The following is a 12,818-nucleotide window of genomic DNA, read 5'->3' on the forward strand; positions in this document are numbered from 1 at the left end:
ATGTTAAATAAAGCACAAATCATAATTCTGAATAACATGAATAGATATTAAAAGTAAAAGAGGGAATTCAAGAAATCTTCTCTCTACAAAGAATTCAGATCTATCTCTCCCAAAAGCTCTCAATATCCTTTCTCTCAAAAACTGCTAGAAGATAACTTAAGGGTTTCTAAAACCCAAAAACAATATATATAGATCCTAAAATACGTCCAGGGGTTTATGTTGCAATTATAGAAGACTTTGGGCAAATTTGTAAAACTTCCAATTTCTTGTTCTCTCGTCGGGTAAACATTAGTGTAGATCGATGCTCCTTTATGTGGTGTCGATCGATGCTAGTACTCTGATCCGACTCCAACCCTTCGGTAAAGTGCTCCAAAATGATCCAAATTGTTCCATATTGCTCCATCCGTGCCAAATTCCTACATAACCTGTAAAGACTCACAAATAACCTAGAAACAAATCAAAAGACTCAAAAAGCACACTTATATCATGGTTAAAAACGGTAAAAACCATGATACATCATTGTTGTTTTATTGTTGAATTGTGGTTGGGTTGGTTTAATTAAGTAAAATGAGATGCTTAATTATATATTATTATTATTATTAAAAAAAATGGGACGGGTTGTTTCAGCGTCCACGACCACGACCAGCAACAGCACCACCTCTAACCATCTGCACTACCATGAACAGAAGGCTAAGCAAGCAATATCAACTGAACACAAAACAAAAACTCACCGTGGAATCACACTGTAGGCTCGAGGAGGATGTTCTAGGCCTTCATGCCACACAGAATTGACTAACTCACATAATAAATCAAAGCATGCAAATCCAAAACATCAACAATAGAAACCCAGTGAACACCAAACTTAGAACCGTAAGGGCTCTAATACCAAACTGAAACGATCCGACCCATTTAAAAAAAAAATTAACTAGTGGTCCCATACCCACTAGCCACCTAACCACAATCAACCAACCAGCAGAAATAACCAAAATATGCTATTAAACCAATAACCAATAAATAATAAACCAATAATTCAATGCCAATAATGAACCACCAACAGAATCATACCAACAACCTAGCAATGTTCTATTGACCCAACTCTAGCAACCTAAGAGAAGCCAGACAACACAATTCAATGAGCCCCTAGAACATGCTACTCTTCATCGCCTTGATTCCACTATCACACTTTGCCTTTACCTGCACCACAACACATATGAGATGTGTGGATATTTTATAAACACTCAGTGAGGCAATCCTCCCATCTATTGGGCTATACACACAAGCAATTGAGATATCTCTAACCATCAAGCAACAATCAACAAACAAGCAATAAACCAGGACAACTGCATCGACCGACACCAACCCATGCATCGGCCGACACCAACCCATGCATCGACCGATACCAACTGGGGTTGCATCGACCGATACAAGGTTCACCAGCATCGACCGACACTAACACTGCATCGACGGATGCATGCTCGACATTTCACAAAAATCCCTAATTGCATCGATCGACGCCTCCACATGACATCGACCGACGCTCCTAGGTCAACTCGCGCAGTCCCCAAAGATCCTTGTTGGATCTCCGTCCCTAAACCACCAAAACACAATCCAATGCAACAAATAAGCTTCCCAAATAACACATAAAACAAGTAAATCACAGAAATCACAAGTTTAGATAAGCCATGGCCATGCACTCACCTTTGCCAAAGAAGATTTTGACTCTAAAACGACAGATCTACACTCCTGGCAAGCTCCTAAAACGATCACAGCTACAGATCTCCATAATACAGCCACAAATCGCCAAGAACTCTCAAGAACACTTAAGAACCTCTTCCTCTCTTCTCTTTTTCTCAAAAACGGCCAAACTTGGCTGAACCCTCGTGTTCTACTTTTATACTCGATTCCAGTGTTTTTTTCCTAACCCCAAAACGCAATGTTTAACTTAAACTAGTTTGTGAAAACTGACCTTGCATCGACCGATGCACATAGTACATCGATCGATGCACCTTCCAAACCGGGATTCTGTTTCGGGGATGTTACAGTTAGGTTTAGGGTTTCTCATTACGGATTTCATGGATTGTTATATTGATTGATCATTTGGATTCATTATCTTTCCTGTTTTTCACCATAGGTTGTTCTTAATCATAGATCATTGATTAGTCATCTCGATTTAGATGTTAGGATTATTGATTGATATGAGAATATAATTGATTTTCTGACAAAACCTTTTGGTGAACAAAATTACTTTTTACAAAAAGATTTAATTTAGTAATTTTGTGAACAAATCTAAACTTGATTTTATTGCTCCCCTCTTCCTCTCACGCCAACACCACCTCGGCCGGTACTTCTCTTACGACCTCTCTTCCCTTTCATCTCTATCGTCACGACAACCCTCCACCGTCGTGAAGATAAGACAAGAGGCGTAGAGTATTTTTAAAAGGGACGATAGGGTTTTCTTTGGTTTAATTTGATTAAAATAGAATTTAGCTAAACCTATAATTAATTAAACCAGTCTTCATTTAATTAATAACTAGACCAACTTAATAAACCAACTAAAATTAAACCGATTTCACTCTAATTCTTGACATACACATAAATCTTCTTTTTTTTTTTTGGAACACGGGCATTACAGTGTTCAATAAAAATATTTTCTTTTCTTTTGAACATAAAAGAAGATGATATCTTTATAAGACTTTATATCATATTTGATACAAAATGAGTAAAGTTGTAAGCCATAGGTTATTTCTATCATAAATAAGGAGATATTTAATATTTATAATAAATCACTTTTATGAATAAGTTTAAATGAAACTAACATTTTAAATTGAGTAGGCGTTTTAACCTTCACTTATAACAAAAACGTTGATTAACTCATTTGTAACATAAGTAAAATCGTATATAAACATACTATTATCCACTAAGAACCACCCACAACAAAAACTTAAACCATTGGCAAAAGAAATTCAATTTTTTTTCTATTGAAATTGTATTGAACTCTCTAAAATAGAATGAAGACAATTGTCAGTGTTTTAACTCTTCTATTTCTTGTTTTATCATGTAAGTTTAACTTTGTTAGTGGCAATACTATGTAGTTTTTTTTAATTCTCTTGAAATATTAATTTTATAAAATAATATATATTTTGTAAATAATATAGGTGCGCCAAATATCAAGGCAAAAGCTTATTTGGAAGAAAACACTCATTCTTTCAATTCAGCAGCAATCCCTCAAATTAACTTTAAAATAGATTAACTTTCACCAGATTAACATCTTAGAGTTTCGGCTGCTAAAAACATATACGGTTTTTGTCAAGAATGTGTACATCATTGTTTGAGAAAAAAACGGATTATTAGTGAATGTCGAAGCATTGTTTGTCATTGCTCCAGACAAGAAATTGGTGTTGGATTGTAAGATTTTTTTCCAAATACTTATATATAAAATAAAGCAAAAGTAAAATTTTTGGTCAAAAATTATCTCTGCTTATTAATTTTATACTACATATAATTTTAATTAACCAAATTTTATATCATTTTTTTTTTGTAAAGTGGTAAGTATTAATAAATAGATATAATGAACAGAAATTTTGACAAAGTTAGAAAATCGTTGATGGAATTCTAGTTTCAATTTTTTCGTTAAATCGTTACTACATATCAATTCCTTTCTCACAAATTCGGGAGACTAGATTATCATGTGCAGTCGATTAGTAATAAATACAAATAATTATGCACCATACCGTAACGGCCTAAGTAAGTAATCAATTTTTTACAAGTACGCAGAAGTAATGAAGTGAAATTTTTATTGTTGAAGCAGTTTTGGAACAACCTTAGCTAAGAAATTGATTTCATCCTTAGAATTTTTCACCTTTTTCTTCGTCTCTCCAAACATCTTTTGTCTATCGTCGTCTTCACAATCTTCCTCATTCCTAACTTTAATATTGGCGATGGCTTCAGAGATGTCCTTAACCATATCAACAATGACACCCTCCACGCCCATAAGATATTGCAAGTAAATCACCTCAACAACATTGCTGAAAATAATAAAAGGTCGGTTGTTTCAAAGGAAAAAAAATAGAGGAGGCGGGCGAGAAAGGATAACATAATGATATGAAACTCATGAGAGGATTTTACTTGAGCTGGCCATAAGATAGAAGAGAAAGTCTTGAATCTCTGACTCGTGTGATTGCGTTTGGAGTTCTTAATATGGCCTTAACCTCAGACACAATCCCTTGCAAACCGCTGTCTTTGCAAAGCTTGATGGCCTCGTCTAATGAGTTTCTTCTCATGTCCTTATAGATTTCACATCCTCCATTTGTTAAGAAGAATACCTAAGAACATAAATAGACATTTTTAAGTACAAATACTTCGTTATAACTGACAATGGGAACCAAAGTAGCAATTTTACTGGATAACTCCTCTGCAAATTCCTAATGAGTCGAGCCGCATCAGGATGAAAGCTCGAGAAGATAATGGGTCGGTTCTTCGCATGGTCATTTAGAACCTGTTCATTTAAAAGATTGAGATTGTTGATCGCCATAAGAACAGATATATGTGAACAATACGTCTTTTACCTTCAAGATGTTGTCAAGAGTTAGACGTAACTCTTCTAGTCCATACACTGTATTATCATCGAATTTGAGCTCAATATTGAATCCTACTGACTGATTAACTTTTAAAAATGCGTCTTCAAGGGTACACAAAGTATCATCCTTTTCAACTCTCCATTCGAAAATTCTACCATTTTTTGTCTGCCTGAACATAGGCTTCACATTTGTACCATCTTTTTGTGGTCCATATGAGAGAAATTCATCTAAAGCCATTTCCGTTACTCTATTCCCAGTAATCACTCCCTAAAAAGACATTTTTGTGTGTTATGAAAACTTAGACTTATTAATCAGCAATAATATTGTGCGTGAAATTTAATAAATAACCTGTTCTTGCGTGAACATGAAGATATCATGGAAAATTACAGGACATCCATCTCTTGTTACCTACAAAATAGTTACATTCTTTATTTAGGCGAAATGCATGTCTCAAATCATAAATTTGCATTTACTTTTGAAAAAAAGTTTACTTATGAAAAAAAAACAAGAAACAGAAAATGCAAAATTGATAGATGAGCCGGGCTGAGCTTTGTTTAGGTCATCCATCTCTTGCTGAGCCGGGCTGGATTGGTAGCTTTCTCGTACATTTCGTTAGATGATATTGGTATTTCCTTCATTTCAATGTTTTTTAGGTTAATGCAAAGTTAATGTTGAGCCTAGGAAAAGGAAATTTTTTTAAAAAAAATCACCCTATTTGTGGACAGTATATGACACTACCTTTGTTTAGGTCACACGCTAAAAAAAACATATGCTCTGTGTCGTGACAGTTTTGCCACGACGTGTTCTTTTACGATAGAAAAAAAATATGATCAGATTCTACGGGTAAAAGGACAAACCTGGACATCAAACTCAATGAAGTCAATAGGGAAATCTGCAGCAACGTTAAAAGAAAGAAGAGAATTCTCTTTGATAAATTTCATCTTCTCGTCAGGAGATTGAAGCATGTTCATCCCAAATCCTCTGTGACCCATCAAAACAAATTTAGGGAAAACAAATGCCTCTTGTTTCTTACCATCATCATCAACAATACCTTTAAAATCATCACACACACACACAAAAAAAACAATTCATCTTAGCAATAAGACTCCAACAAAAAAGAAGAAGTAATTCATAAACCCATTTGATATTATTTACCTAATGAAAGTATGGCTGAAGAAGAAGAAGAAGAAGAAGAAGAAGAAGAAGATATAGACAATGCCATAGTCTCAAGAGCCATGGTTTTAGTTTCTTGCGGAACAAAGATTTATATTAAAGATCTTTTGAGCAATGATGGTGAATCCAAGAAGCAGAGGGGATCTCCATAGCAGCACAAAAGAATATTCCATTCGATACAAAAGAAGAAGGCTCTAGATATCGAATGGAATACTCCATTCCCATAATCTTTAACCTTTTTTTCCCTTGAAAAGTATTTTTCTTGTTGAATTTTTATGTTCTTTGGTTTAATGGATATCTTCCTTTTTTGGTGTCTGTTTCTGGATGATTCTGTTTTTTTTTATATATAAGAGAGATGGAGTGGGTTTAATTTAGACAAGTAGACAGATTGATACATTTGAATAAAAATGACTCTATTTGGGATTTTCGGAGTTAATTTAGGTAAATTCTTCTTCTTTTGCTTTTTAGGTTTATTAAGGATAGATTTTTAGATTTAACACTTTTTTTTTGTTAACACTAATTTATCCAATGATTTGATGCTCTTAAAATAATTATTGTAGTAATTAAATATTCTTTTAACTTTTTAGAGAACTTACAATAATAATTTGATTGATCTTTGGAGGTAAAGAGATTCTTCTTCTCTTCTTTTGTTTTTCCCCTTTTTAAGTCAATAGTTGTGTTATATGGAATTTTTTCATAAAAATATTTCTAGCTCTTTTAAGAGAACTTACAATAAATAATTTGATTCTCTTTGGAGGTTAGAGATATTCTTCTTCTATTTTTTTCTTTTTCTTTTTTTGTATATTTTAAAGTCAATAGTTGTATTATACGGATTTTTTTTTCATAACCTTAATATTTTACTATATGTCAATTACATCCATCTCATGGTGGAAAAGGAAAATGCTAAAACAAACACACATTTCATTGCATTTGGAACCAAATGTTTGCATCAATGGTCGTTATGTTCCTCCGACATTGTTGCAGAAGAGCTCCGAATGTTGGATACATCATAAATACTCAAGTCGTGCACTACAAGATTGCATGTATAATGGAGAGGATCTCTGATTTTCTTGTCCTCAAGATACCACCTTCTTGTTCTTGAAAGGAGACAGCAATGAAAAATGGCGAGAAGCTACAAAAAATAACACAGAAGAAGAATGAACAAAGTGGGAAATATTTCTTTAGACTCAGAGCAGATTTATAACGAGAGGCCTCACTTAGATTATTCATCAAAGTATAGGATCAGAAAGGTTGTTTACTTACATTTCTGTGAAGCTGCTGCTGTAGGTGTTTCATCTTGAGATATGAGATTCTTCAGTGTAAAAGCTAGATATCAAAATCAGAAAATTAACACCTCTGAGTTATATAAACAGGCTTTATACCGCGTTCTAGTTTAGGTACAAAAGTCATGATTATCATATTCTCTAAACCACCATAAAATGCAACACTAATAGAACATAATCAGAAAGTACTTGCTCCTACAGATCAATGTAAGTTTAACCTAGAGAAACTACTACTACAGTGCAAAAATTTGCAAATATACAAGAAAGCAAACCAAAGAGATTTTTTCTTTGGGAGCAATTACTGGATAAGCTAATAGGGTGTAAGAAATTACCTTCACTTGTCGTGGCACCGGTCACAGCTGGTACATAATCCTCGTTGCTATTGACAGCACTATTAGAGTCGGTTTGGTGTTCACTTGTAGACGAAGACTGACTCTTTTTTCCAAATTGTAACAGTTTTAAGAGCCCTTTTGACGCTGACTCCTTCGTTTGAGATTTCTCTGAGGCCTCACTTATCTTCTTCTCTGGTACAAGGACTTTGACAGTTTCTTGCTCTGACTCATTTGAATATAAGCTTGGAGGAGGTGCTTGGGAACAGTCTGAGTACACTGTACATGGATTTTCTAACGAAGAAACCCGAGCATGCGGAGCTTCATATGGTTTCGCAATAATACTTTGACTTGTCAGAAACTTTGGTGTTTCTGTTACTAAGTCACTCAGAGTCTCCAATCTAACCTGAGAGCAAAATAATCATTCGACATTAAAACCATTTAAACAGAAAAATAAAACTGATCCGGCTAGAATAAGAGTGCTTACTAAGACTAGATCATTGCCACTCTCCTGCATCGCTTCAATGACATCCTTATCAATTCCTTCACGGATGGTAGAGTTTTCAGAAGACTTCTCGTATTTCACCTGATCTGTACTTATACTTCGAGCTGAACTAGGCAACACCATCACCACTGCCTTCTCAATCTCCGGAGTTTCATCAACATCATTTCGGTTCAAGGGTTTATTCTTGTTACCATTTTGGTCGATAGTAGAAGCTGAAGATTTGATTTTCTCGACCCCTTTCACCAGAACATTAGTAGGACCTTTGGCTGGTTTAATCTTCAGTTCTGGAAGGGATGCAATTTTTGCTATATCATAGTTAACAATGGCAGATAGTTTCTTTATCTCAGGAGCATCAGATACTTTTTTTGATACTACCGTGCGTCGTGGCCTCATTGAAGCACTTGGTACACTATTATTACCAATTTTGGGTTCTGATAACCGTCTTGTCCTCGAAACCAACTTATTCTGACTATCAAGACTCACTCTGGTTTCTCTCTTAGACAGAGGTAATGGTGAAATCGACCTGGTCAGCCTATTTCCTGTTGCTAAGATTTCTCTTTTAGATGGAGGTAACTGTGATATCGACCTTGCTAGCATATTTCCTGTTGATTTACTGACGGAAGTCTGTTTACTATTCTTGGGGAATTTCAGAGAGTCATCTGACCCTAATGAAGCAGTTCTTCTGGGAAGACGTTGAAGAGGTGATAATGAACCTGGTTCACAGTCACTAAACTTAGAGGCTCTAGGAGCGCCGGGAGAAAACTTGTTTAGCATTGGTTTTCTTGTTTGTTGTGCAGGCAACTTTGACTGACTTACTGTTGAGTTGCTTTTAGAAGCAATCCGCTTTTGCCTTTCTATTTTCAGAGCTTCAATGCGCTTCCTCTCTTCCTCTTCCTAAAACAAGAAGGGATGGTAATAAGAGGTATGATATAAAGTTTCAATTACAAGTTGGCTTATATCCTTTGAGATTGTGCTATCTAGATGATTAGTTAAAAAAGAAGTTATATCATCAAATTGGTTAAGCAGAGATTTTACCTTCTCCTTTTTCATTTTCTGGAGGTCAGCTTTGAAACTTCTAAGCTTGTCAGCACGTGCTCTTGCTTCATCTAAAGGGCTCATCTTTGTGGGTCGTCCTTTCCGTATTGGCCCTGAAGCCTTCCTCTTATCTGCAGCATCTTTAGAAAGTCTTGATTTTGGATCCTTCGCAGACTTCTTAGCACCTCCAGCTGCCTCGTTATTCTTCTTCAAAGTTTTGGATCCAAACTCTAGTGCAGGATCATACCCAGCTGATAACTTCTCTGTTTCCCGTTCTGGTATCAGGCTCAGATCATGAGGCTCATAATTGACCTGCTTTCTTTCATTTCCATCAGTTTGGTGGCACGGAGAGATCTCTGATCCGATGTCTATAGCATTTCTCTTATGTCTTCCAGCTTCATCTAGCGCTGCAGATCCCCGAGCAACAATATAAGAGTCATCATCCATGATAAATGATGATCTCTTATCCAGACCATTCCCTGGATTATCAAATCCATTCAAGTTGAGAGGATCAGAAGAATTCTCAAAACCATTTCCTCTGTGGTGTACCATAAAAGAGTCGCTAGATCCCCTGATTCTACGAGTCACACTACCATTCCGAATGTCAGATGTATCTCTTTCTTGATATTTTCCTGATTCACGTTCATCATATGCCAAAGGATCATACTTCCCTGTACCTTGCCTCTTCTTCCCTGCAATTTCCTTTTCCATCATATGGTCACTGGTACGTTCATCTCTATCGGCATCTTGCAATAAATAAGTCTGAAAGGCCTGCCAATCCCCAGTGTCAGCCTCTGTTCCTTCGGTTGCTCTCTCTTTACCATTGTAACATTCTCCTCTTGCCACTTCTTCATGATTGTCATCAGCATCAGATTCTGTTCCTGAATGATCTTGTTTCTTTGAATTAATATAATTTATATTCCGAATCACCACCTTCCCCGATTTCCTTCTTCTACCTGATTTTCCTTTTTCTCTTTCGTCATCCTCTGATTCGGAGTCCTCGCTACAAGATGAATGATGTTTCCGGGCCTTTCTTTGGCCAGAACTACGTCTAGAATCATCGGTAGACGGATAGGGAGATGGATATGGACTAGCTCCTGGATAGCTCTGGTAATACGGCATCCCATGCATCGTATATCCTTGAAATACAGGAAAGGTACCCGGTGGCGAGTGAACTGGCCAGGGTGCATACATCGGCTGTGGGTGTTGCCCTTGCACATATTCTTGATTTCCATTTGGTTTATTATCTGTAGGAGACTTTGCATCTGAATACAAGAAGTAACTTGAAATAAATATCAATTGTGCGAAAGCAATGCCAAATGATGCAAGAAAAGATATTCAACTCTCAGCTACAATGACACATAAAGGATCATCTTACCGCTATTTTCAGGTGTCCCAGGCATATTAGCACCATTTGCGAATATAATCCCTGATTCGTTCATTGCAGAGAAGTTTGGCTGTGTTGCTATTACTTCTGTTGCTTCAATTTCAACCCACTGGCCAGTTTCATGCTTTTTCTTCCACAAGTCGATGAATTTCAAACATGCATCCCTGTAACATTGTTGAAGTCATATATGGGAACTAAGTCTATGAAAATATTCTTTCAAATTTGAACATCTTAATGAATATGAGATTATTGGTGTAAAATATAATCTACTCACATCAAACGAGTGGCTCCAAAAGTTTTGGCGAAAGATATTAGAGGGATCATATCATCAGTCTCAAAACCAGCTGCCACAGCACGTGCAAAGGCCATTCCTTGTTCTTTCTGCAACATTATCTTCCGCGTCTCCAGAACTTTCAGAACTTGAGCTCTGATAACAATTCCACATATTAACAATTAAATAAATAACTACTCTCTTTCTTAAACACAATGAAAACAATTATCTCTCATGCAAAGGGGTATTACCTAGAGTTTTCATCTGATGCAGTAGACCGATTTGCTTGCTTTGGATGTGAATCAGGCTATTATGTATGAAAGAAGATGACATAAGTTGTTTGGTCCAAAAATAGAAAGATGAGAAGAAAAACCTTATAAAAACCATTTCACTTATATTAACCTCGTAAAGGACAATAGCTTTCTCTTCGTTGAGCTGTAGCAAAGGCCTGCTACCTGATTCACATTTTCACATATTTATGAAACCGAAAGATCTAGAGCCAAGATGCATACATTTCTCCATTTTATGAGTTGAGATAGTGTAACATGTTTGATACCAAAGCTTTAAGCATAGAGGGTCATAAATTAAAAATATAATTGCTATAGCGTAGTACCTTCCATGCTATCTGCTTTTTTTCCTCTCTGATTACCTCCCACCTGTTTAAACAAATTTAATTAAATACTTATAACAATACCCCAAACAAAGTATTCAAAAATCCACAGTATACTTACAACAGCCAGTGCCGTTTCACAGTTGTTCTGAATTTTAATAGCTTCCTTGATCTGTATGATCTCAGTTTCTAAAGTGTAAACACGTTCTATGACTTCCGGAGTGCTCACAAATCGAACAAACCTAAACAAGAACAAAAGAAGAAAACACTCTCATCTCAAAGTGTCCAAAATCCCAACACAAGATGCTCCACAGAAAGACCACTAATTTATATGATAGATACCTTTCAACTGTTCCTTTAGTAAACCAAGCTGCATTGTCACTAGCTTCAGGCTTGAGAATAATCGAGTAGCCACCTTTTTCTAATTGATCTTTTGCAGTCTTTAAATGAGCAAGAAAAGGATCAAGCAACCCTGTAGCTATTTTCTCAGTCTTTCCATTAGCTGTTACCAACAGATCACACCTGAAACCAAATTAAATATAAAAACTCAAATCACTTTTGATCTTATGAAGCAATCCAAAAAAATCCATTCTTTCGATTTCCATTCAACAATTCTGCTTATGTAAAGCTCAAGAAAACAAGTGCTAACACAAATAAAGAGAGAAATCAGTCTACCATTAGCTGTTACCAACCTAATTAATGCAAAGAAAAAGACTAAATTTTTGGTTGTAATTTTGGTAACAAACCTATACAAAATTCAACGACTTTGATCTTCTTATTAATAAGTAAACCAAAAAATGCTTTCAGACTTCCACATAACAATTTCTCACAAAACTAATAAACTTTTCTCAACACTTTGACGAGTTTTGATCTTATGAAGGAACACAAAAATGCAACCTTTCGACTTCTACACAACAACTCATTCACAAAAGCAAGACACAATTCAACATTTTGACGACTTTTGATCTTTATCAAAGAACCTAAAAATGTAATCTTTCGACATTTCTTAAAACAATTTCACACAAAACTAACACAAAAGTTCAACAATTTAACGACTCCTGATCCTATCAAATTATCAACGAACCCAAAAAAAATGCAATCTTTCGACTTCCATACAGCAATTTCAAACGAAACTAGCACAAAGATTTAACATTTTGGATCAATAAAAAAAAATTAATTTACCGGGTTCGAGTGGGAGTGAGCTGAAAAGCAACTGAGTCAAGCCGCGTCGAAGATTTCATCGCTAAATTATCCAAAGATCTTTAAACTTTTTTGCTTCTTCAGATTAGTAAATCATCCAAAGAGACATTAAATTGCAGAAATGAGAGAGAAAGAGAGAGAAGCTTTTGTGTTTTGTCTCCATTGTCTGTGCTTTGGATTCCAGCTGGAAGAGTGAGAGCGAATTTTCCGAGGAAGTGTGGATACGAAAAGGTAAAATTACGAAACATTTGAGGGCAAAATCGGGAATTTATATGTGATCGATCACTTGTGAGACCGTGTGAGTGAGTGAGTAGTAGTTGTATCGTATCAACTAGTGTTCATTACACGACACAGCATATACTACTATGTAATCAATCATCGGCTTGATAGTAACGTTCTTTTTTTTTTTGTCATCTGAATTATATTATTGAACTTGTTTTAGAACCCA

At 35.7% G+C, this 12,818-nt stretch overlaps 2 protein-coding genes across 2 annotated transcripts; both read right to left on the reverse strand.

Moving 5' to 3' along the window:
- On the reverse strand, window positions 3,644-6,047 carry LOC104771476 (glycerophosphodiester phosphodiesterase GDPD3-like). The gene is made up of 7 exons (XM_010496008.1): window positions 5,733-6,047; window positions 5,435-5,628; window positions 4,926-4,985; window positions 4,566-4,844; window positions 4,400-4,495; window positions 4,126-4,322; window positions 3,644-4,025 (listed from the first exon to the last, which is right to left on the reverse strand). The coding sequence occupies exons 1-7, from the start codon at window positions 5,812-5,814 to the stop codon at window positions 3,794-3,796; spliced, it is 1,140 nt and encodes a 379-aa protein (XP_010494310.1). The 5' UTR covers window positions 5,815-6,047; the 3' UTR covers window positions 3,644-3,793.
- LOC104771477 lies at window positions 6,567-12,575 on the reverse strand. The gene is made up of 13 exons (XM_010496009.1): window positions 12,353-12,575; window positions 11,513-11,692; window positions 11,292-11,412; window positions 11,174-11,216; window positions 10,963-11,015; window positions 10,812-10,867; window positions 10,564-10,716; window positions 10,281-10,453; window positions 8,903-10,167; window positions 7,850-8,761; window positions 7,366-7,768; window positions 7,014-7,076; window positions 6,567-6,882 (listed from the first exon to the last, which is right to left on the reverse strand). The coding sequence occupies exons 1-13, from the start codon at window positions 12,409-12,411 to the stop codon at window positions 6,827-6,829; spliced, it is 3,537 nt and encodes a 1,178-aa protein (XP_010494311.1). The 5' UTR covers window positions 12,412-12,575; the 3' UTR covers window positions 6,567-6,826.

This window comes from Camelina sativa, chromosome 20, assembly GCF_000633955.1.
Source record: "Camelina sativa cultivar DH55 chromosome 20, Cs, whole genome shotgun sequence".
Classification (NCBI taxonomy): Eukaryota; Viridiplantae; Streptophyta; class Magnoliopsida; order Brassicales; family Brassicaceae; genus Camelina; species Camelina sativa.